At 49.1% G+C, this 24,632-nt stretch overlaps 1 protein-coding gene across 1 annotated transcript in view; it reads right to left on the reverse strand.

Annotated features, from left to right (window-relative positions):
- The window catches only part of LOC119973637 (ubiquitin-like modifier-activating enzyme 1 Y), a 354,147-nt gene that overhangs the window by 136,186 nt on the left and 193,329 nt on the right, over positions 1–24,632 (reverse strand). Inside the window, exon 19 of the mRNA XM_038812018.1 lies at positions 20,515–20,607. Coding sequence (XP_038667946.1) covers positions 20,515–20,607 — 93 coding nt within the window. The remainder of the gene's footprint in view (positions 1–20,514; positions 20,608–24,632) is intronic.

Raw genomic sequence — 24,632 nt, forward strand, 5'->3', positions numbered from 1 at the left:
TTTAATCGCATTTTCCAGTGGATTTGCTCAGAGAATATAACTGAGCATATCGATCACATGGGCCTCCCTTACAGGGACTGTCAAACAAACTCAGACATCATCTGGATGAGAAGGTTAAATCTCGTCTCCTGTGATCCACATTTCAAACTGTGAGAGGGTGACTGGAAAAGGAGGTGGAGGGGGGGGGGGGGGGGGGGGACTAAAAGGGGAGATGGGAGGCCATTTCTGACAAAATAACTAAGTTTCCGCTGTATTTTATCGGTCTTAATTACCCTCACTCTGCAATGGTAATGGATAACAATTGGCGGAGAGTCTGACTACTGTTACAACATTGGATGAAGGCACGGGTCCATTGTATTTGTGTTGGCCTTTGGCTTGGGAAATTCCAAACAAATCCCACAGCCAAGGTGTGTTTTCATCTGCTTCAAATATTTATCGGGTGAGATTTTGCGCCTCCATCACGGCAGTTTTGCGGTGGTGAAGGTGGCCTGCCATTGGCTGTTCATGGCGGTCCAGATTTCCCTCAAAAGGTTCGATGGTCTGTGCCTCACCTAATCCCTTCGGCAAACATTTCATGCTCTCACCCTCCTGGGTCCCCAAACCCCTCACTGATTGGCCTGCCTCAGTCCTCCCCCGTTTGGAGATGGCAGCGTTCGCTCAACAGGAACCCTCAATGCCTCTGAGTTGGAAAGCTGTGGGTTCAAACCGAACTCCAGGGGCTGACACTTCAGTGCAGCGCTGAGGGGGTGCAGCGCAGTCCAACACGCCGCTTTTGGGATGAGACATCAAACCAACGCCCCATGTGTTGCCTCGTGCGGATCTTCACGTCCATGTGGCACCATTGCGAAGAAATGTCCATGCCAATATTTATCTTTCAACCAGCATCACTGAAACGGACCATATGTTCATCATCAAACTGTACAAAATGTATTCTTTCATGGGATGTGGGTGTCACTGGCAAGTGCTGCCCACTTGTTACCCATCCCTAATTGCCCTTGAGCTGAGTGGCTTGCTAGACCATTGCAGAAGGGAGAAATGCCCCTCAGGGACATTAATGAACCAGATGGGTTTTCATGAGGATCAATGATAGTCATATGGTCACCATTACTGTGAATAAATTTAGATGCCAGATTTTGTTTACTTCATTAATTCAATTTAAATTTCACCGACATCCAGTGGTGGGATTTGAACCCGGGCCCCTGGAGTATCCGCCTGGGTCTCTGCATTATTAGTCTCATAACATGAACACTGCACCTTTGCAATACCCCTGCCAAATGCCCCCCAATTGGTTACAACAATGGCATTGACTGTAATTCATTGACTGTAAAGCATTATGGGAGGTTGAGGGGGGGTGGGGAAAGTCACTATATGAATGCAAATATTTGTTTCTTTTGTACTGGTCAACACTTGCTTCAGCCGGGGACAATAAAATTGACATTACGCCAGATCCAGCTCACGGCCCCCTCCCCAGCAACCCCTCCACCATTACCACCAGGCCGGCCACCTGCCTCCAGGTTGGGTGATGGGACCTCAAGGAAACTGCAGAGAGTGAACTGGGCCGGAGGCAGAGATCAGCACTGAAAGCAGCAAGTCCATCCTTTTGGCAGCCTCTGCAACACTGACCGCAGTCAGTTTTAGACAACACAGAACCGACCCATTTAAAAGGCATCTCACGTGCATCACGGACACATTCCCCAGCTGTTTCGGGGGCGGCACGATGGCGCAGTGGTTAGCCCTGCTGCCTCACTGCGCTGTGGACCCAGGTTTGATCCCGGTCCTAGGTCCCAGTCCGTGTGGAGTTTACACATTCTCCCTCTCCCATTATTGACAAATCTAAGCTGCGGCATTAACAATATATATCCCACTGGAGCTGTGGGAGTAAAGTGGTTCTGGGCTCTGCTCTGCTCTGTAGGAATGCAAATTGAATCACCAGAAAATCGGCTGCACCGTGAATTGGCTGCAAAGCTTTCCCCAGAGTACATCGATATCCGAGGGCAAGGCTGATACTTCGACTCGACAAGAAACACAAAACATGATACTAAGCTAAGGAAAATAGTAAATTGTGAGGATGATGCTGAGCGACTTCAGAGGGAAATTGACAAGTTGGCCAAATGGGCAAAAACCTGGCAGATGAATTTCAATACAGCGAAAAGTGAGGTCATGCATTTTGGTAGAAGAAACATGGGGAGACAATATAGGCTCAATGGTATAACTTTGAGGGGAGTACAGGAGCAAGAGGGACCTCGGGATTCAAGTACATAATTCTCTGAAAGTAGAAACGGTTGTTAAGGAGGCTTATAGCATCCTTGGGTTTATAAATAGAGGCACTGAGTATAAAAAGAAGGAAGTGATGCTACCCCCCGACAAATCATTGATCAGAGCAAATTTGGAATACACCCTTCAGTTCTGGGCACCTTATTTAAGGAAGGATGTTGAAGCCCTGGAGAGAATGCAGAGGAGATTTACTAGAATGACACCAGGAATGAGGAATTTTAGATACGAGGAAAGATTAAAGAACATAGAAAAATACAGCACAGAACAGGCCCTTCGGCCCACGATGTTGTGCCGAACTTTTGTCCCAGATTAAGAACAAATTAATCTACACCCCATCATTCTACCGTAATCCAGGTCCCTAATGTTTCTGACTCAACTACTTCCACAGGCAGTGCATTCCATGCCCCCACTATTCTCTGGGTAAAGAGCCTACTTCTGACATCCCCCTTATATCTTCCACCAGCTTGTTCTCCTTGGAGCAGAGAAGATTAAGGGGTGATCTTATTGAGGTGTTCAATATTCTGAACAATTTTGACAGGGTAAAGAAGGATATTCTGTTTCCACTAGTTTGTAAGTCAGTGGCCAGTGACCAGGAGTCACAATTTCAAGATGGTCAGCAAGAGAGCTGGGAGTGAGATAAGGAGAAACTTCTTTACTCAGAGAGTTGTTGGAGTTTGGAATGCGCTGATGGAGGATTCCATAGGAGGTTTCAAAAGTGAGTTGGATACATATTTGAAAGTGCCCAGACAGGGCTGGGGAATGGGACTAGCAAGGTTGCTCTTTTTGGAGGTGGTGCAGACACAATAGGCCGGATGGCGTTCTTCTGTGCTGCAAAATTCTATGATACCTGAGCACCAGCAGCCATTTCAAAATTATTTTGAACGGTGAGCGAGCAGTTGTTAGAGAGGGCTTTTCCGAAATGGTCAGTTGGACATGTTCCCCATTAGTCGAATGGATGATGGCGCCATCCCCAAAGACATGCTCTGTGGCACGAGACCAACAGGTCGCCCACATGTGCGATACAAGAATGGCTGTATGACAGGCCTTCAAGTTGTCCGGGATTGAAGTCAATGCGTGGGAAACCCTCGCTGCTGACTGGAGTGCCTGGAGATTAGTCAGGGAGGGTATGGAAAAAGCAGAGGGCAAAAGAAACCACCAGATGTCAGAAAAAAGAACCTGCCGGAAGTCAACCGTGGGCCAACGGCATTCACCTCTGCCAGCTGTGGAAGGGGGTGCCACTCGCGATCAGCCTTCGCAACCACAACAGTCAATGTTCAACCCAGGAGTGGTGGGTACTCTGGGTGCAGCCCACCGTCTCTCGAGATGGACAGATGCCACCAATTAGCACCTTATTTTCTTCACCACTTCTTAAACAATGTTCTCTCTGATTGTTCCTCTCCCGAAGACACCAAACTCTTTGTGGGAACTGTTCCCTTGGCATCGACATTTCCCACCCCCTTACCCGCAAGTGGCTATTTTTCACCTGTGCAGCAGGACTGAGTGAAAACAGGTTGTTTGATCTAATGGATAATAGACTCCCATTCATAGATGTGCTACTTCCCAGTGAGGGTAGTGATTGACACCTACCACAGGGACATTGGCAGCATGCCACTTGCCGCCCAGTATGAAATCAGCCAATTCAGCTCTGACTGCAATCTAGCCTGGCACCTTACTGATCTAGAAAGTTTGATAGCAAAGTGGTCAACTGATTCATTTGGGAGTTTCCCAAACGATGGGACCCAACTGCTCTCCAGCCAAAGAACCTGGTTTTTTCTTTTAAGTACGATAGTGGCACAGAATGATTGGCTTCCCAATTTTCCTTCACCATGCACAGCTTTGAGATCAGAAAACCATCAAATGGGTGGAATAATGATGCTGGTATAATTAGTAGCCGGGCAGGCTGACTCGTGGGGATCATGATGCAGCGTTAAATAATTGCTGGAGTTAGAACAACATACAATTAAGTTAAGTGCCCAAACTGGTTTGAATCACTCCTGAGTCACTGCTTTTAGTTTGCGTGTGATCTTTAATCCCCCCTCCGCCCCGGAGTTTGAAGCGATGAAGTTGACGTTGAATCAGAATGTGATACAGGTGAAAACTGGAGAGCATTCTGACTGTTAAAAATGACGTGAAACTACATAGAATTAAAAAATCGACACCAACACTCCAGCGCAATGTGCGGGCGCATTGCACCGTCAGATTGCGGTTTTTCCAGACGAGGTGCGAAACTGTGGCCAGGATGCCTGCTCGGTAAAATATCCCATGGGAAAATATCCCAAAGCACACCTTTGAAGAGGAGCAGAGGAGTTTTCTTCAGTGTCCTGGCCAATATTTATCCCTCAATCAACATCACAAAATCAGATCCTCTTGGGTGAAATCTAAACGCTGCGCTGCACCCGACTCAGGACACGATACAGCAGGCGAGATTTAATCAGCTCGCTACACCTCCCAAGATCTAACAGGATCTCACGAGATGTTGTGGTCAGGATCCCACCTACAGTGGCCAGGACCCAAATGTGCACATTTGTGTGCAGTAAGACACAGCTGAATATGCACTCGGCGGAGTTAGCCAAGGTGTGGGATCTAATCCCCGTGCTTCGGAAACCCCGAGCGAGTGCTGCTTAGTACTGGTCTCCACAAACGTGGACGAGGCATGCCAGCACTTGAGGGGGGTCTCCCAGGTGATCGTGGGGTTCCGGGTGGTCGGGCTTTGGGCAGCGTGGTACCCTGGCACTGCCAGCCTGGCAGGGGTGTTGCCAGGGTGTCAGAGTGGCAGCGCCCAGGTGCTCGGTTGGCATTTTGCACACACTGGGGATCAGGCCCGGCGCTTCCCTTCCCTTATGAGGTGATGCTGGGGGGGTGGGGTGCGGGTGGGGGGGGGGGGGGGTGTGGGGGGCAGGATGACTCTTACCATGGTGAGTTGGGGAGGCCCAGAGGTCGCGGTGGGGGTCTCGAGATTGGGGCGCCATTTTTGCTGCATTAGTGCGGGAAATGGGACTGAGTGCAACCTCGGCGGGGGGTCCCTCACCGAGACCTCGAAATGACGCACAGTCCCGTTTGATAGTGGGGTTGTTCTCGAAGCCTGGAAACACCCAGCTAAACCCGGGCGACACTGCAATTCGTTTCATTTCCGTTAAATCTCACCACTTATTGCTGTTTGGGGAGCTGGCTGTGTTTGTATTGGCTGCCAATTTCCCTACTTTGCAGCAGTAACAACACGTCAAAATCACTTCACTGGCTGCAGAATCCAGTGGTGATGAGAGGAGCAGTACAAATGTAAGGCCTTCTGCATTTTCGAAGCACAAGCTATTTGACCCATGCAAGCGTTTAATCTTCCATTCCTTTCTATCAAAAATCTTCACAATCTTCAAGAACTCAGTCACGTCACCCCCTCAACCGCCTCTCTTCTGGAGGAAGGACCCACAGCTGCATTATCTATGTGGATTGAGCACCGGGGCAGGGGAAGAGGGGCAGGTTGGTTGGCATTTCTGCCCCAGTTCTGCCTCTCCTGTTGGCCGCTGCACAGATCAATAGTGTAGGTGAGAAGTGCTTCCAGCCTGGCCGCTAATTAATGCCCATTTCAGGGCCTCAGCCCACCTCAGCTGGCGTTCGACCAGCCGCGAGTGGGGGATCTGTCACTCAGGAAGACGGAAAAGCAAACCAGGTGGGCTTACGGGCAGACAGGGGAGTCCCCTCATTCAAAGACACTCAGATCGGGGGACCAGCATTGGGATGGGAGCACCTCTGAAAACCACCCCCCTGCCCTTAACATCGACTGTCCCCCTTGATTCCGCATCCATTCATCTTCTGCCTCGGGTCCCTCATTAATCCTGGGACTCCGGTGGGTGCATTGTCAGCAGTTGCTCCCGCTCCCAGTGGCACTGACCGGCTCCGGAAAGCTATCGGCCTCGGATTGTCCGGCAGCTCTTGACCCCAGTGAAGGCCTGACACTGGCCACTTACAGGCAGTTAATACATCAGGCCTTCCCAACGGAGGTGACGCGTCACTTGAATTAAATTCCAGCCCCATAATGTTCCACTTTCTGCCTACTCTGCCAGTCCAGTAGATTCAGAGTGCCTGGGTCATTCACATAAATGTATCAAGAATGTAAAGCACAGGAATAGGCCATTTGGTCCCATTGACCCATGTCATTGTTCATAGTCAACTTTCACCTTCTCCCACCCCACTCTTCATCCAACTCTATCAGCAAAACTTTCCATTGCTGCCTCCCTCATTAGTTTATCCAGCCTCCCCTTCAATACATTTACACGATTAATCGCAACCACTCCTTGAGGTGGAGTGTTCCACATTCTCATTACTCCCTGGATGAAGAAACTTCTGAATCTCCTATTGAAAAAAAAATGAAAATGAAAATCGCTTATTGTCACGAGTAGACTTCAATGAAGTTACTGAGAAAAGCCCCTAGTCACCACATTCTGGCACCTGTCCGGGGAGGCTGGTACGGGAATTGAACCGTGCTGCTTGGCCTGCTTTAAAAGCCAGCGATTTAGCCCCGTGAGCTAAACCAGCCTCTTGGATGTCTTAGTGGGAATCATTTTGACCTAGTTTTATTATGCCCTACAAGTGGAAACATTTTCTCTGTCTACTTTTGGGCATATCAAAGACCTCTTTCAGGCCACACCTCAGTCTTCTGTTTCCTGGAGAAATTAGCCCTCGCCTCTTTAATCTTTCCTGATTAGTCCAACCTCTCAGTTCTGGTATTATTCTCGCAAATGTTTCGTTTTTTCTGCACCTTCTCTCGTTCCTCTCAATCCTTTGCACAATATGTTACGTTGTTCAATTGGTTTAACAGCTAACAGCAATGTCAGTCATGCATGGAATCTGCACCTGAGGAACTAGTGATGGAAGAACCATCACATACACGGAACCCTTTTCCTCACGACTGTAATAAGTCCACGGAGACAGAAGCCCCGTCACCAGATTTCCTTTTATTTACAAACCCAACAGTTCAACAACCATGACCATTCAGTCTGCTGTCCACACTGGGAGTGCAGAGGATCTGACAGTCCCTGTTCTATACACAGAAAGGGGTTCCCTGATCGGGCCATTAATCGAAAATGAAAGATGAAAATTGCTTATTGCCACGAGTAGGCTTCAATGAAATTACTGTGAAAAGCCCCTAGTCGGCACATTCCGGCGCCTGTTCGGGGAGGCTGGTACAGGAATTGAACCGTGCTGCTGGCCTGCCTTGGTCTGCTTTCAAAGCCAATGATTTAGCCCAGTGTGCTAAACCAGCCTAATCAGGGAACTCGTATTCTAATTGGCCAATCTCAAAGGCCTGGCCTAAGTCATTACAACCAGGACACGCACAGTACTGCACAATATTTACTGGCTGGACTGCAGGCGGAAAGGAAAATTTTAACATCTAAACACGGGAGTTACTTCACAACGCGAGGAAAGAACAGGTGCTCCCGGATTGCCGAAGGGTTATATATTCTGACGCGCACAGCATTATTCACACTACAACTCTTTCTGCCACCGTTCACATCTAAAACATTGGGAAGTCCGCAGAGGATGATCATCTGAAAGGGTAGAAACCCTGCAGTGACATCAGCAAAGTTTCTGGTTCATTCAGAGACAGAGACAGATAGTCATACTGTCAGCTTAACATCTGTCAGCAGAAGATATCCACACATGGAAGCAATGGAGAAGTTCCTTAACAGCTAAAGGGGGCAGAATTTGAGGTGGGAGGGAATTGCGTCCATGACAACTTAATAGGAAATGATGGCAATTTGGTAATGTGGTTGGGCTAGTAATCCAGAGATTTAGGCTAATGCTCCGGGGACGTGGGCTCAAATCCCACCTTGCAGTTGGTGGAATTTAAATTCAATTGGTGAAAGGTGCTATATAAATGCAAGTCCTTTATAAGTTTTTTGTAAAGTACAATGATGCTCTCTTCAAAATCTGCACCGTATAATGGTGCGTTGTTTACGTTGGAGCCAGAACGGGAATAACGGGATATAGTCTCGTTTTGAAAATGCAATCCTGAGGTGTTGGACTGAGCTTGAGCATCAACGCGAGAAAGCTCCTTTGAACAAACACTGCACAATACTGACATTACTTCAGAAAAGGCTACGATATTTCCACAGTTCCCAGAAGTCCACATGTGTTAGTTGACAGAGAGCCAGGCTCAGAGTCCCCCCTCCTTCTTCCCCCCTACTCCCTGTGCGAGTGAACTGACAAAGAATAGGAACTCTGTGAGAATTGTCACGTCCCCCCCCGCCCAACCCCTCCCCGCCCCACCCTCCCTCACCCCGCCGCAGCACAAGTTGGTTCACACACCCCCTTGTGCACACAATTATTTTGTGGTATGTTGATTTATCAAATTAGTCGGAACCAGTTTGTCCACTGATTGAAATCGAATCTGCGATGTCAGATCTTCCCAGATACCTTAAAAAGGCAGATTCTGAATCATATAGTCAGATATTGTCGTGCACCTCGGGTGACCTTTTCCCAGAAACGAGTGCCCGCCAAAGCTTCCTGGAAGCAGCCCAATGCGTGCAGCGGCACTTTCAATTTCAGAAAAGTCACCTGTTTCTTCAAAGGTGTGGGAGGCTGATGCTGCAATTCAGCACCAATTCTCACACTCTTCCCTGAACAGTAGTTTTTAAAAAAATTGTTTTTATTGGTGTTCACATTTTTATGTCACGCGTTCCCAGTACGTACTTTAAATTTGCGAGTTTCATCACTGCGCATTGTGTTGGTAAAAGCAACTAAAGAAAAGTTAAAAATTACAAGTGAGATAAACCAAAGAGGGTAAAGAGAACAGAAACAATGCAAACAAGCATGCATCATTTTACATATTTACATGTCCTCCCCATGACTGTGCGTCCCCATTGGCTGCTCTGCCTTAGCTGGACTGCCCAGTGTTGGCCCTAACGTGCCATGCCTGACGTGTTGTAACTCTCTCTGTCTTTTCCTGCTTGCCCTCGTGCCCGCCTCCTGTGGGTATGTTGCTTGTGTCCCGCTTTCGCCACCCCCGCCCCCCGCACACTCCCCTTCCCATCCCCCCTCCCTCTGTCTTTCCTTTCCTTTGCGATCCGTGGCTCTACTGTGCACCACCCGCCCCCCCCCCCCCCCCCCCCCCCCCCCCCCCGCTCCGCTCTACTGGTTGCTGGTTACGAACGGGTCATGGAGCAAGTTGGTGAACGGCTTCCACGTCCTGTGGAATGCCTCCTCCGACTCACAGGTGGCGAATTTTATTTTCTCCAGTTGGAGGAATTCCGACAGGTCGGACAGCCAGTCTGCTGCTCAGCGTGATGCTGCCGATCGCCAGCCAAGCAGGGTTCTCTGGCGGGCGGTTAGGGAGGCAAAGGCTAGGGTGTCAGCCCCCCTCCCCATAAAGAGTTCTGGCTGGTCTGAAACCCAAAAACCGCCACTTTTGGGCTTGACTCCATCCTCACCCCGCCAACCTTGCACATTGCCTCAAAGAAGGATGTCCAGAACTCGACAAGTCTGGGGCAGGTCCAGAACATGTGGCTATGGTTGCCTGGGCCTCCCTGGCATCGCTCGCAGTTGTCCTCCACCTCCGGAAAGAACCTGTTTATTCAGGTTCTGGTTCCGTGCACCCTGTGCACCACCTTTAGCTGCGTTAGGCTCAGACCTGTGCATGTGGAGGTGGAGTCTGCGCTGTTTCGATCAGAGTCCCCCCTCCCATTTCCATGTCTAATTCTTCCTCCCGTTTTTCCCTTGTCTCATCCAGGGGGCCACGTACTCCTCCACCAGTCATCCATACAGGCCCCCACAGTTCCCTTTCCTTAGGTCCCCGCGTCCAACAGTTCCTCAACTAGTGACTGCCCTGGCGTCTGGGGGTATGTCGTCATTTCCCTGCAGAGGACGTTCTTGATCTATGTAAACACCTCACTTTGTTCCCTTTGTGCAGTTGGAGGCACCTGGGTGGTTAGAGACAGGGCAGGGTGGCACCTGGCTCTCCCCCTGGCACCCAGGCACCTTGGCACTACCAGGCTGGCAACTTGTCACCCTGGCTATACCCTTGGCACCTGGGCATCTTGGCACTTGACCTTGGGAGGGGGGGTGTCCATGAAAGGAGGAATGAGAGGGGTATGCATGGTGGGGAGGGGAGGAAGAGAGTGTGAATGGTGGGTATGAAGGGGCCTCTGGAAGGTTGGGGGGGCTGAATGGTGAGGGTATTAAGAAAGGGGGGTCCGTAAGGGGATGGGAAGGCATATAAAGAGGGTGCCCTCAGCGACTCCATAGTGGGGTGTCCTCACTTCGGGGGGGGGGGTGTGAGGTAACGCCCATGTGTGTGTGGGAGGTGACATTGCCCATGGGTGCCTCAAGCTCACTTAGAAATTGGGGCACTGTGGTGAATGTCACTTAGTAATTCACACTGTATTTACCAATACTATTGTAAGCGCAGTAGCTTTATCCGACCACTAGGGGGAGTAGCTCTGGGAATGCTCAGGAGTTTGTACAGGGCTCCACCCTTGGCTCCGCCCACGACTCCTCCCCCTAGACTGCTGTATAAATAACCGTGTCCAGAGCCAGCCTGAGTTCATCGAGAGTTCAACGGGTAACAGGCTGGCTCTGAAGTAAGTAGATTAAAACCACTGTTCATATCTGAAAGCACGTGTCTCGTGAATTGATGGTTCCATCAGGCACCCTTTCAAAATGGAGGCCCAAGTTCTGAGGAGCCGGTTTGGCAACAGGTTTAGCTCCCCAGTGCTCAAAGTGTGGGCTGGCCCGAGGGAAACGCCCCAGGGGAATGGAGCACAGAGTTTCGCTCGATGCAGACGACCTGCTTCTGTATGTATAGGACCCATTAGAGGGGATGGAAGAAATCTTGAGGATTCTCGGGGAATTTGGCTGGTTTTCGGGGTCTAAGCTAAATATGGGGAAAAGTGAGATGTTTGCGGTCCAGGCGAGGGGACAGGAGAGGCGATTGGGGGAGTTGCTGTTTAGATTAGTAAGTGGAAGCTTTAGGTACCTAGGCATTCAAGTGGCGTGGGAATGGGACCGGCTGCATCAATTAAATCTGGCCCGACTAGTAGACCAAATGAAGGGCGATTTTCGGAGATGGGTGCGCTCCCGTTGTCATTAGCTGGGAGGGTGCAGACGGTGAAGGTGACAGTCCTCCCGAGATTCCTGTTCGTGTTTCAATGTCTCCCCATCTTTATTCCGCGCTCCTTTTTTAAACGGGTCAACAAAGGGATCTCTGGCTTTGTTTGGGCGGGCAAGACCCCGTGAGTAAGGAAGGTAATGCTTGAGCGGAGTTGGGGAAAGGACGGGCTGGAGCTGCCAAATTTTAGTAACCATTACTGGGCGGCGAATATAGCCATGATCAGGAAATTGGAGGTGGGGGGAGAGTCGGCATGGGAGTGTATGGAGGCAGCTTCATGCAAGGGCACCAGTTCGGGGGCATTGGTAACTGTGCCTCTGCCATTCCCGCTGGCACGGTACTCCACCATCCCCGTGGTGGTGGCGGCCCTGAGAGTCTGGGGGCAATGGAGGAGACATGTGGGAGCAGAGGGAGCATCAGTCTGGTCCCCAATCTGTAATAATCACCGGTTTGCCCCGGGGAGTATGGACGAGGGGTTCTGGTTATAGCAGAGAGCAGGGATTGAGAGGATGGGGGATATGTTTATAGAGGGGAGCTTTCCGAGTATGAGGGCGCTGGAGGAGAAGTTTGGGTTGGCGAGGGGAAACAAATTCAGGTATCTGCAGGTGCAGGACTTCCTATGTAAACAGGTGTCAACCTTCCCGCTCCTACCACCAAGGGGGATACAGGATAGGGTAGTTTCCAGAGGGTGGATAGGAGAAGGGAGCGTCTCGAACATTTACAAGGAACTTATGGGGTCAGAGGAGATGCAGGGCGAGGAGCTTAAGCGCAAGTGGGAGGAGGAGCTGGGAGGAGTGATAGAGGATGGTCTATGGGCGGACGCGTTGAGTAGAGTCAACGGGTCCGCAACATGTGCCAGGCTCAGCCTGATATAATTCAAGGTCGTTCATCAGGCTCACATGACAGTGGCCCGGATGAGTAGATTCTTTGGGGTGGAAGACAGGTGTGCAAAATGTGCAGGAGGACCAGCGAACCATGTCCACATATTCTGGGCATGTCCGAAGCTTAGGGGATTTTGGCAGGGGTTTGCGGATGTCATGTCCACGGTGTTAAAAACAAGGGTGGCGCTGAGTCCAGAGGTGGCAGTTTTCGGGGTGTTGGAATCCAGGAGGCAGACGTTCTGGCCTTTGCTTTCCTGATAGCCCGGGGACAGATACTATTAGCTTGGAGGGACTCAAAGCCCCCGAAGTCGGAGACCTGGCTATCGGACATGGCTAGCTTTCTCTGTTTGGAGAAAATCAAGTTCGCTGTGAGAGGGTCAATGTTAGGGTTCGCCCGGAGGTGGCAACCGTTCATCGACTTCTTCGCGGAAAATTAATCGTCAGCAGAATGGGGGGGTGGCGGGGGGGGGGGGGGGGGGGGGGGGGGGGGGGGTTAGTTTAGCTTAGAGTAGGGGGTTAATAAAAGTGAGACCTGGAAGGGAGGGAAATGGCTTTTGCACTATGTTTATAGTTTCATTTACATTGTTTATTGTGTTGTTGTTATAATACCAAAAAATACCTCAATAAAATTTTAATTAAAAAAAAAAAATGGGGTTCCTCGTGTTTGGGGAGCAGCCATTAAATCAGACCAAGCTAAGGTTTTAAAAGCGGGTCAGAATGAGGTAAAGGGAATTAATGGGTTTCACTGCCATGAGAAGCAGCAGAACAGATTAAAAAAACCACTCTACTTTTCCTCCCCTATTTTCTCGGTCAATAACTTAAAATATCCACCGACTGTGAATTAGCGTAGACATGGCTGTATCAGTGCTTGTAGGTGTGTGAAACAATTGTGGGAAAATGTGTGGAACATTGGAAGACTGATTTAGCAGAGTAAATAAGGTGCCAGAGGAAATGTATTATTGGACTGGACAATGATAGAAGCAAGCTGGTTTTATTAGATTAGTGAAAACAATTTCTGACACACGGCACAGGGTGATTGGATTTAAAGTTACAACATCATCGCAATTTTGACAACCCTCGCTCTGTTTGGTGGTGATCACATCCAGAGAGTGAACTTCATTCTGCTTGCACGACGATCGGAGCAGCTCACAGGGCATGGTTGCTTCCCCACCTATCCTAGACTGAAACTCGGGGAAGGGGGTGATCGATATTTAGTTGTGGTTTCCATTAGCTTTCTCTGTTCAGATCCCGGCTCTGGGTCACTGTCCGTGTGGAGTTTGCATATTCTCCCTGTGTCTGCGTGGGTTTCGCCCCCACAACCCAAAAATGTGCAGAGTAGGTGGATTGGCCACGCTAAATTGTCCCTTAATTGGAAAAAATAATTGGGTAATCTAAAATTTTTAGAAAAAAAAAAAAAAAAAAAAAGCTTTCTCTGTTCAACGTTTTAAACTTGAAGGGTTAGAGGGAGAAATTGCATTGTCCAAAATCAGCCCACAGTCCAGTGGATTTTACTTTGAAGGTGACGTACAAGAACTTTTTTGCGCACAGGCATGGTTTCCATTCCCCATTTAAAAGTGAAAACTGTTCATATTTTATGTCGCCCGTCTCACTTCTATACCCCGTGTGGTGCGCTGTATTCCTCCAACAGACTCGGCTGCCCGGGACGCCATCCTGGCTTGGAACTCTACCGCCGTTCCCTCACTGCCACGGGATCAAAACCCTGGAACTCCCACCCTACACCAGGTGACCTGCAGCCAGGGCCGGTTTTAAGCCTATTTGACCAATTTCATCAAATTGGGCCCCGCACCTTAAGGGGGCCCCGCGCCAGCGGCGACAGAGTTACCGTTTGAAGCCTTTTCTGTATTCTAAGAGGAACTATAGGGTAGTTTTTACTTTTGGGGAACGCACCGCATTACCGTCAACAAATCCTTCAGCCCTGTGCCGCCAAATCCTTCCGCCCGGGTAAGTAAGTTTCAAAATTTTAGTATATCAAGCATTTAATGTTTTTTTTTGGTTAAAGACGAGCATACTACACAAAATATAAACATACATAAATTTTTACTTTTGTAGAGTAGGGGCCCCGCCATCACTTTTCTAATTGGGCCCACAATTCCTAGTACCAGCCCTGCCTGCAGCGGTTCAAGAAGGCAGCTCACCACCACCTTATAGTTGGGAAATTAGAGGTGGGCAACTGGCCTGGCCTGTAACATCCACCATCTTGTGAAGAAAATGAAGAAAAACAATCGCATCCACATGTAAAAAGTATGTCATTAACTAAAAAGCATGTTGGGATATTGACATTACATTCGTTACGGATTATTGTTTATTGTTGGGTGTAAATTTGGGAGAAAATGTGAAAAAGGAGGAGAATAAAAAAACTTTAAAAAAAAAAGCATGTTGGGATGACATGAAGTTGTGAAACACACTGTCCGGAATTCTCTGGATTTTGGGATTCTGTTCCCGATGATTGCTCATTCCCACCTGCTGGTTTCCTGGTGGCTTCAATGGGAAATCCCATTGACAATCGGCGGGAAGAGAGAATCCCGGCGTCAGCGAATCACATGGCGCGGGATTCTCCATTCGCCAGACCCGTGTTCTGGCACGGCACGCCCCCACCGGCAGTACGACCCTCCGTCCCTGCAGCCGGCCAATGGGGTTTCCCATTGTGGGCACCCCCACGCCGTCGGGAAATCCGCGGGCGTGAGTGCACTGCCGGCGAGACGGAGAATCCCGCCGACGGAGAATCCGGCCCATGGCTGGGGAGCCGGAGAATCCAGCCCATTATTTTATTATCTTTCATAAATGTCTAATCTTCGGTGATCGGTTTTATTGCAAAGGAGAGACACAAAACGTGTGTTGTAATAAATAACACAGCAAGGACAGTTCTAACCTTGCATGACACAACATAAAATGTGGTGGAAGACAAGGTTTTAATCCTAGGCCAAGAAATAAATGTTATTCTTTCCAACCTAGCTTGAAAAAAAAAACCCTTCTGGGTTTAAAGGGACACACTCAGCAATCTGGCATTGAAGCAAACCGCATGGTAAAGCTGAAAATGAAAACTCCTCAAGCATTTCTCATTGGGAGCACAGCCAACAAGATCTGATGGGTGTCAGAGGACTCAGGGTTTTTTTAGACATTATATAAAAAGTGATCTAGTGCAATCTTCAGGCAGAGCCGTCCTCCAGAGCAACTCTGACACAAGGCTGGCTCAATTGGATAGTATCAAGTCAGTTCCGGTGATTGAAGAACTTTATTACTGAATTTTCAGGTCTCCTGCCTAATAGAATCGAGGTGGCTGCGAGCTGGGAACGGAGTCTAAGAACCTACTGTCCTGTTGCCAGCATGATCACTTGATCGGGATCCTTCAAATGGGTGTCTAGAGTCACCAACTGCCTGAAGAGGGTGCCATGAACTGATTGAAATGCTCCAATCAGGGGAATCTAGGATGTCAGTAGGGCTCCCAGTGCTACTATTGGACTCAGGTGGGTACTGCTCAAACAATGAATGGATGGCATATCTTTGCAGGTACAGCACATGTGTCACTGGCCTGCACTGTCCTCTAAGGTACAGTGCCTTCCCCAGCAATCACCCTCCTCTGAGGTACAGTGCCTTCCCCAGCAATCACCCTCCTCTGAGATACAGTGCCTTCCCCAGCAATCACCCTCCTCTGAGGTACAGTGCCTTCCCCAGCAATCACCCTCCTCTGAGGTACAGTGCCTTACCCAGCAATCACCCTCCTCTAAGGTACAGTGCCTTCCCCAGCAATCACCCTCCTCTAAGGTACAGTGCCTTCCCCAGCAATCACCCTCCTCTAAGGTACAGTGCCTTCCCCAGCAATCACCCTCCTCTGAGGTACAGTGCCTTCCCCAGCAATCACCCTCCTCTGAGGTACAGTGCCTTCCCCAGCAATCACCCTCCTCTAAGGTACAGTGCCTTCCCCAGCAATCACCCTCCTCTGAGGTACAGTGCCTTCCCCAGCAATCACCCTCCTCTAAGGTACAGTGCCTTCCCCAGCAATCACCCTCCTCTGAGGTACAGTGCCTTCCCCAGCAATCACCCTCCTCTAAGGTACAGTGCCTTCCCCAGCAATCACCCTCCTCTAAGGTACAGTGCCTTCCCCAGCAATCACCCTCCTCTGAGGTACAGTGCCTTCCCCAGCAATCACCCTCCTCTGAGGTACAGTGCCTTACCCAGCAATCACCCTCCTCTAAGGTACAGTGCCTTCCCCAGCAATCACCCTCCTCTAAGGTACAGTGCCTTCCCCAGCAATCACCCTCCTCTGAGGTACAGTGCCTTCCCCAGCAATCACCCTCCTCTAAGGTACAGTGCCTTCCCCAGCAATCACCCTCCTCTGCCTATGCCAGACCTGGCCCTGCTTAATGCCCGACATCAAGATTATTTTCAAGTGGTATGACCGTGAGGGCACAGGAGAGCGGAGGGAAAGAATTTGGAGTTGGGACAAGTGTCTGAGAACGGGTACCAATGAAAGATGAGATAAAGGTGAGGCAGTGGCGTAGTGGTATTGTCACTGGACTAGTAAACTAGAGGCACACAGAAATGCTCTAGGGGCCCAGGTTCAAATCCTGCCACTGCAGATGGTGAAATTTGAATTATATATTTTAGGGCAGCACGGTAGCCTCGTGGTTAGCACAATTGCTTCACAGCTCCAGGGTCCCAGGTTCAATTCCCGGCTTGGGTCACTGTGCGGAGTCTGCACGTTCTCGCCGTGTATGCGTGGGTTTTCTCCGGGTGCTCCAGTTTCCTCCCACAGTCCAAAGATGTGCAGGTTAGGTGGATTGGCCATGCTAAATTGCCCTCAGTGTCCAAAATAGCCCTTAGTGTTGGATGGGGTTACTGGGTTATGGGGTTGGGGTGGGAGTGTGGGCTTGGGTAGGGTGCTCTTTCAAAGACCCGGTGCAGACTCGATGGGCCGAATGGCCTCCTTCGACGCTGTAAATTCTATGAGATTAGAGCTCAAGGAAATGAGGGCAGAGTAGAGTTACTCAGCGAGCCCAGTGTGTAGAATTAACAGTAAACATTTCTCAACTAACATCATTAGGAAGAGTTTCAGAGTGCACGTTTACAGAGTGATTGTAAATCAGACTCCATCTGCCTGCCATCACGTTTAATATTATTATAAACACTCTGCTTCAGAAACATTAAGGATGTTAAGTGCACTGGCACCGAGCCAGTCTTGTTTCTTTTTAGAATATTGGGCCCTGTACCTAAAAGTCAGGGCTGGAACTGATGAGTAACTCCCTCAGTTGGCTTCTGTTGAAGCCTGGCACTGAATTAGGAGGTTTCCACTGACTAGGCCTCTTCACGTTGCACTCACTCATTTGAAACTCAGTCTGGAATATTTCACACCCATTTCTACACATATGGTTCCGACTTGAAGTTACGCACCTTCTAAGGCAGTGCGAAAGTGGGCCTTTTAATTCTGTCATAATGGGGACAAAACAAGGTGAAAGAGGCATTCTGAAACATTTGCACTGGGCGGCACGGTGGCCTCACAGCGCATGGGGGCCTGGGTTTGATTCTGGCCTTGGGTGACTGTGTGGAGTTTGCACTGTCTCCCTGTGTCTACATGGGTTTCCTCCGGTTTCCTCCCACAGTCCAAAGATACGCAGGTCAGGTGGATTGGCCATGCTAAATTGCCCCGTAGTGTCCAAAGATGTAAAGGTTAGATGGAGTTATGGGGTCACGGGGATGGGGTGGGGGAGTGGGCTTAGGTAGATTGCTTTTTCAGAGGGTCGGTGCAGACTTGATGGGCCAAATGGCCTCCTTCTGCACTGTAGGAATTCTATTTTACAACAGTGACTACAAAAATTACTTCTTTGGTCTTACTGTGCTTTGGAATTCCCGAACATGTGAAGGATGCTGTATTGATCCAGGTTCATTATTTCTCAATGAAATGGACTGAGCCATACTAACAGAGATCCCAGTCTGTTTCCAGCTGGCCTGTTGGGCCCCTGATCTGGGTTTTGTGGATGATATGGTGAGTCGGACACACCCCATTGCAGTTGAAATCAGCCCCTGGCTTTTTAATGAATTCTCAGGCCTTGTGATCTCCACACACCAATGACTCTTGCCGGGAGATACGTGCAGGTGGACAACAAGCAAGGGCCAGTGCTTGGCAGCGATGCCTTCACCAAAGTCAGGCAGCTTACTGACTGTCAATGTCAATTAAGGTAAATAGAAACAATAGCCTTGCGGTGGAAAGCTAGAGAGGGCTTGGCGAAGCTCAAATCACCATCTGCAGGAGATGGAGAGTCAAATCAGGCAGTGAGGAATTGAGACTAAAATGTAACCGTCAGGAAAGATTAAACAGGCTGGGGGTCATTTCTTTAAAAAAGTGAAGGCTGAGGGGTGACTGATGAACGGTATTAATAACTGCTGTAAATGGTACCTGACCTTTAATACCTTGCCCCTTTAAGACACTTGGAACCCTGGGGGACTCCATCTCTGGCTCCGCCCCCAGGAAACGGTATATAAGAACATAAGAACTAGGAGCAGGAGTAGGCCATCTGGCCCCTCGAGCCTGCTCCGCCATTCAATTAGATCATGGCTGATCTTTTGTGGACTCAGCTCCACTTTCCGGCCCGAACACCATAACCCTTAATCCCTTTATTCTTCAAAAAACTATCTATCTTTACCTTAAAAACATGTAATGAAGGAGCCTCAACTGCTTCACTGGGCAAGGAATTCCATAGATTGACAACCCTTTGGGTGAAGAAGTTCCTCCTAAACTCACTCCTAAATCTACTTCCCCTTATTTTGAGGCTATGCCCCCTAGTTCTGCTGTCACCCGCCAGTGGAAACAACCTGCCCGCATCTATCCTATCTATTCCCTTCATAATTTTAAATGTTTCTATAAGATCCCCCCTCATCCTTCTAAATTCCAACGAGAATTATATATAGGATAAGGCTCCATGTGGTGAGCACACTTCTCTCGGATGCTGTTCAGTTCTCTGTAAATTAAAGCCTTTTGATTACCGACCTCGCTCTCGCGTCATAATTGAGGGTGCCTCAGTGACATAACAGAACTCTTTAAGACTATGAAAGGGTTTGATAAGGTAGACACAGAGAAGATGTTTCCAAAACTAGAGATTGTAAACATAAGATGGCATGTGTTACGGTTCATTCAGGGAGTTCAAGTTGCTATGGTCAATGCACTTTTACGAGCATGTTATAGCAATGGATAGTGATGGTCGAGGCTCCAACTTTCTTTCCATCACATGGTTGACCAGGGATCTCTCCCACTCTTACCCCTGCCACTGATGTGGGTTGGAAAGATTTACAGAAGGTGGAACTTGGTAATACATGGAACAGTTTTGCTCATGTCTTCCCAGAGAAAATAGATCAGTGCAGAGTTAGACAGGAATAGAAAGTTACGACCTACTCATTCACGGATGTGCCAACATTTGCCCATTCCTAACTGCCCTTGAACTGAGTGGCATACTAGGCTATTTAAGAGTCAACCTTTGGAGTCACATTTAGGCCAGACCAGGTAAGGACAGCAGACGACCTTCTCTAAAGGAGATTAGTGAACCAGATTGTTTTTTTACAAAAATCAACAATGGCTTTCATTGAATTCAAACATCTGCTGTGGTGGGATTTGAACCCAGGCCCCAGAAGATGCGACTCTGGATTACTAGTCCAGTGACAATGCCACGATGCCACCACCTCCACACACGTTGACATGCCGAGACGAAGTTGGTTGGGAGGAAGCTTGTGTGGAGTATAAACACCAGTACAGACCACATGTGTCAAATGGCCTGTTACTGCGCTGTGAGGTGTATATAATATGGAGCGCCATTCCCCAATATCCCTCCAGGGTTAATCATTGCTGGCATTTCTGTTTGCTGCTGTGACTGCTCCGTGCTAATATCCTGCGTCTAATTGTTGGCATCAATCTTGTTCTGCAGATGTCACAGTGACAGAAAGCTTGCGCGTACAGGTAGCGTGAAAGCTGAGAGAGCAATGTGGCGAGGACTGTCCTGTTAGGGGTTACGCGCGCTGATTAATTATTTGCAGGATGTTGCTAACCCTGTGACTGTTAATTGGGTCTCAGAGATTCCAGCGCGGCTCACTCGACAAACATTAAACAGAAATCGGCACGCGCTGCGGTTTGTGCTCCCCCCCCCCCCCCCCCCCCCCCCCCATCCCCTACTCCCTCACAGTGGAGGATTATGTTCTTTGGCTTGTCTGTGCGTGCCATTTCTAAAGTGCTCTCTCCAGGTGTGTGCTGCCTACCTTGTGGCGATCGGCAGCTGGAATGCTGTAATTCTCCGCCCTCAGGTTGGACGCAGCGACAATAAAATCCATGTGGAAGTTTGTGTCATCGTCCTGCAAATTAAATAATACTCATCACTAAAAATCAAGAACGTGCATTTTGTTGCATATAGTACACATAAACAATAGTTATATTACATAGGTACAGACATGTGCATATGTATAGCACACACATACATACACACACACACATGGGATAATATATATATGAAAAACAATCATAGCTGTTTACCTATTTTATTAGTTAACCTCTTTCTCCTTACAGGTTTCTCCCTCATGACATGTACCATTGTTCTAAAATCAGCAAGTTACATTGTTCAATTCTGGATCTTCCAGCTTCACATTAGGTCTTAAATGCCTAAACATGCCTGACATCCCTTCATTGCTGGTTGCCCACCCACCAATGGAACACAAGGTCTTGTCTGACTGCACATTTAAGGTTCCACGTGCTAACTCTTGAAGAGTTCTCCTGATGTTCAGGTGGTATTCATTCCCCAATTAATGCCACCTCAAAAACACACTGGTTTGCCATTCGTTGCTGTTTGTGAGGGGTCACTGGTGCCAAATGGCTACCGCGCCAACCTACATAATGGCAGACAATGGGTTGGAAAGCAGGGACCAATGCTGCCGTGGCTGTATCAGGGACCCTCGCCTCCATTCTGTAGCAATCAGGCAGCTAATGAGCTGCTCCCTGGCCTCGCGCCCCTTTAAGGAGTAGTGATGTCCCGCCTCCAAGAGCTGCTAGCCAATCGGAGGGCTGGAGAGGGAGGGTTGTGGTGAGTGGTTGCTGAGGGCATGGGGCTGGAGGCAGGTGTATCTGCACGGGGGAAGCCCTACGTGCTGGGGGGGGGGGGCTCTCTATGGGCCACAGAGTGCCTGAACAGGAGGGAAGCTCCTCCATACCTGCGGCCACAGGGAGGCTGCCAAGCTTTGCTGGATGGCCTCCCCGTGTAGCAGAGGGTCTCCTTCTGCTGGCAAAATGCCAGTGGTGGCAGGAGGAGGCCCTTTATTGACCACGTAAGGACTTCAATTGACCTCTGGGAAGGAAGGTCGTCCTCCATTCGCTGCTGACAAATTTCCACGCCTAACTTCGCTCCTGATTCTCCAACCCCCTCACCACCCCCTTCACTCCCCCCCCCCCCCCCCCCCCCCCCCCCCCCCCCCCCCCCCTCACTATGAGACGGTAGAGGAATCCAACTGGAATTCTTGGACCATGTGCAAACTCGAAACCATAACATTTCTTCCCTCAAAGCCCCTCGGGGTCCCATAAGCCCACACCTCCCTTCTCGCAAAAGCAAAAGATTCGATGCTCGTATGACAAGGTAGGTCGTCAATTCATCGATTTCTTTATCCTATTACTCGGCCATGAAGAGGAGCGCAAATACATCCAAGGGTGCTTTGTTCTCGGATTATCCTTCCATTGGGAAAGTACATTCCCTGTGCAGGGAAATGGTTGGGATGTGATGGGGAATGGGACTGCTGGGGGAGGGAGGAGACAGAATAGGCCTTGCAGATGAGAAACTATGGGTTTTTCTCCATTGGTTACGGTCACCGAGAGATTGTGTGACTGGATGGCCAGCACAAGGTCATGAGTTCAAATCACACCATGGTAAATCTCAAAATTGAATCCAATAAATCTGGTCATCTGTACGCAACAGGGAATCACTGCAGTCCCCTGATACAGCCACGGCAGCATTGGTCCCTGCCTTCCAGCCCATTGTCTGCCATTATGTAGGTTGGCGCGGTAGCCATTTGGCAACAGTGACCCCTTACTGACCACTGCAGATTTAGCACACTGGGCTAAATTGCTGGCTTTTAAAGCAGACCCAGGCAGGCCAGCAGCACAGTTCAATTCCCGTACCAGCCTCCCCGAACAGGCGCCGGAATGTGGAGACTAGGGGCTTTTCACAGTAACTTCATTGAAGCCTACTCGTGGCAATAAGCGATTTTCATTTCATTTTCATTTTATATCCTTCAGGCAAGGGAACCTACCATCCCGGCGTACTCTGGCCTACATGTGACTACAGTCCCACCACTCTCCCATCCGCTACTTTAAGCATTTAGTCACTCCACCACCGACACACAGTGGCAGCAGAGATGCACTGCAGCAACTTGCCAAGCCACCTTTGACAGCACCTTCCAACCCCGTGCCCTCTGCCACCTAGAAGGATAAGGGCAGCAGGTGCAGGGGACACTCCAGGTTTCCCTCCAAGCCACGCGCACCATCCTGACTTGGAAATATATGGCCATTCCTTCACTGTCACCGGGTCCAAATCCTGGAATTCACTTCCTGACAGTGCTGTGGAACAGTACAACACACGGACAGCAGTAGTCCAAGAAGGCGGATTAAAACTTTTTCAAGGGCAAAAAAAAAATGGACAACAAATGCTGGCCTTGCCAGTGACACTGACATCTCATTAACAAATAAAAATCAATTGTCAATAGACCATAGAATCCCTACAGTGCTGAGGGAGGCCATTCGGCCCATTGAGTCTGCACCGACCCTCTGAAAGAACACCCTACCCAGGTCCACTCTCCCGCCCTATCCCCGTAAACCTCACCTAATCTGCACATCTCTCGACACTGAGGGGCAATTTAGCATGGCCAATCCACCTAACCCGCACATCTATGAACTGGAAGAAACCCACGCAGACATGGGGGAGAAGGTGGAAACTCCACAGACAGTCACCCAAGGCTGGAGATGAACCCGGGTCCCTGGCACTGTGAGGCAGCAGTGCTAACTACAGTGCCACCAAGGAATAATAATGTTTCATATAGGATTGCCAGTGAGAACCTGGATATAGGCAAGTTGCACTCAAGATCACCCACTGCACTTGACAAGGTGAAGACAACAATGAAAGTTTTCTATGTAAAAGTTACTTTCAAATATGGTGACATGTGGTCGGGAACTGTGCGCCTACTGAGCATTAAGCCATACTCTAATTTTCTCTTTGAAAAGCAGTTCGAAATTGGTTTCAACTTGATCTATACTATTGCCTAATTTCCTGTGCAAATTCAATCGATTCATAATTTTAACAAAAAACAGTTGTGGGTTTTGCAACCTTTAACCTCAAAACATCTGTTTAACCTCTGGATCGAAATGAAAGAGCTTAAACTGCCTTTTTTTTTCAGGTCAATTGTGATGAAGCCGAAAGATTTATTACCACAACAAAAGCAATAAATTGTCTGGATCAGTGTCGGAAAGGAAGCTGTCACATTTTCTATTTTAATAACCAGGTTCAATATTCCCTCCCCCCCCCCGTCTCCCCCACCCTTTCTGCCTTCACCCATTCCCAAATAGGCGATCCTCTTGCTGACAGGTTTGGGATTCTGGGATGGCTTCACTGTTAACATATGCTCAGTAGATTTTCATTTTGGTCGGTCAGATGCTAATGTTAAAAAGGTAAAGTTGCCCTAGTCCCAGATGACCACAGGCTGCTTTCTCCTTTGAGGATCACCATACCTCAGGCAAGGTTGAGAAGGCGGGGCCTTCATGAATAACCTCAGCCGGTACAGGACTTGAACCCACGCTGTTGACCTTGCTCAGCATCTCAAACCAGCTGTCCAGCCAACGGAGCTAAACCATCCCCACATATGGGAACCCATTGTCATCATTGAGCACCTCTGAAACCTCTTGGCATTCTCTGCAAACATTCTATACTTGTCTGATACAGGATGTCCACTCTACCCCGACAGCAGCTGACTCTGCTTATCCAAATCCAGACAACTCAAGTGTGGGTTGGCAGAGTCAACAGACCAGGGAACGTGTCCTCCAATCAACTGGAACTTCCCATTTCTTGGACCACCATCTCGGACCAATCTCTTCACTTTGAGGGTGATCTGGGGAAGCATGGGAAGAATCCAAGTCAACAGCGACAGACTGAGTCCGTGGTGCACTAGAATGCTGTGGACCGGCCTGGTTCAGGTATCACATTACTGAGTTTCCCAGAGGGGTTTTACTTCGTAAGAACTTGCATCGTCAAGTTGGCCCCTTTGATTGCAGAAAGATGATGTTTACCGTTCTTCCTCTAGCACCGCGCCCTCCTCATTGGCCAGGTGATAATGACTGGTTTCTTGCT

This window comes from Scyliorhinus canicula, chromosome 11, assembly GCF_902713615.1.
Source record: "Scyliorhinus canicula chromosome 11, sScyCan1.1, whole genome shotgun sequence".
In the NCBI taxonomy this organism is placed as follows: domain Eukaryota; kingdom Metazoa; phylum Chordata; class Chondrichthyes; order Carcharhiniformes; family Scyliorhinidae; genus Scyliorhinus; species Scyliorhinus canicula.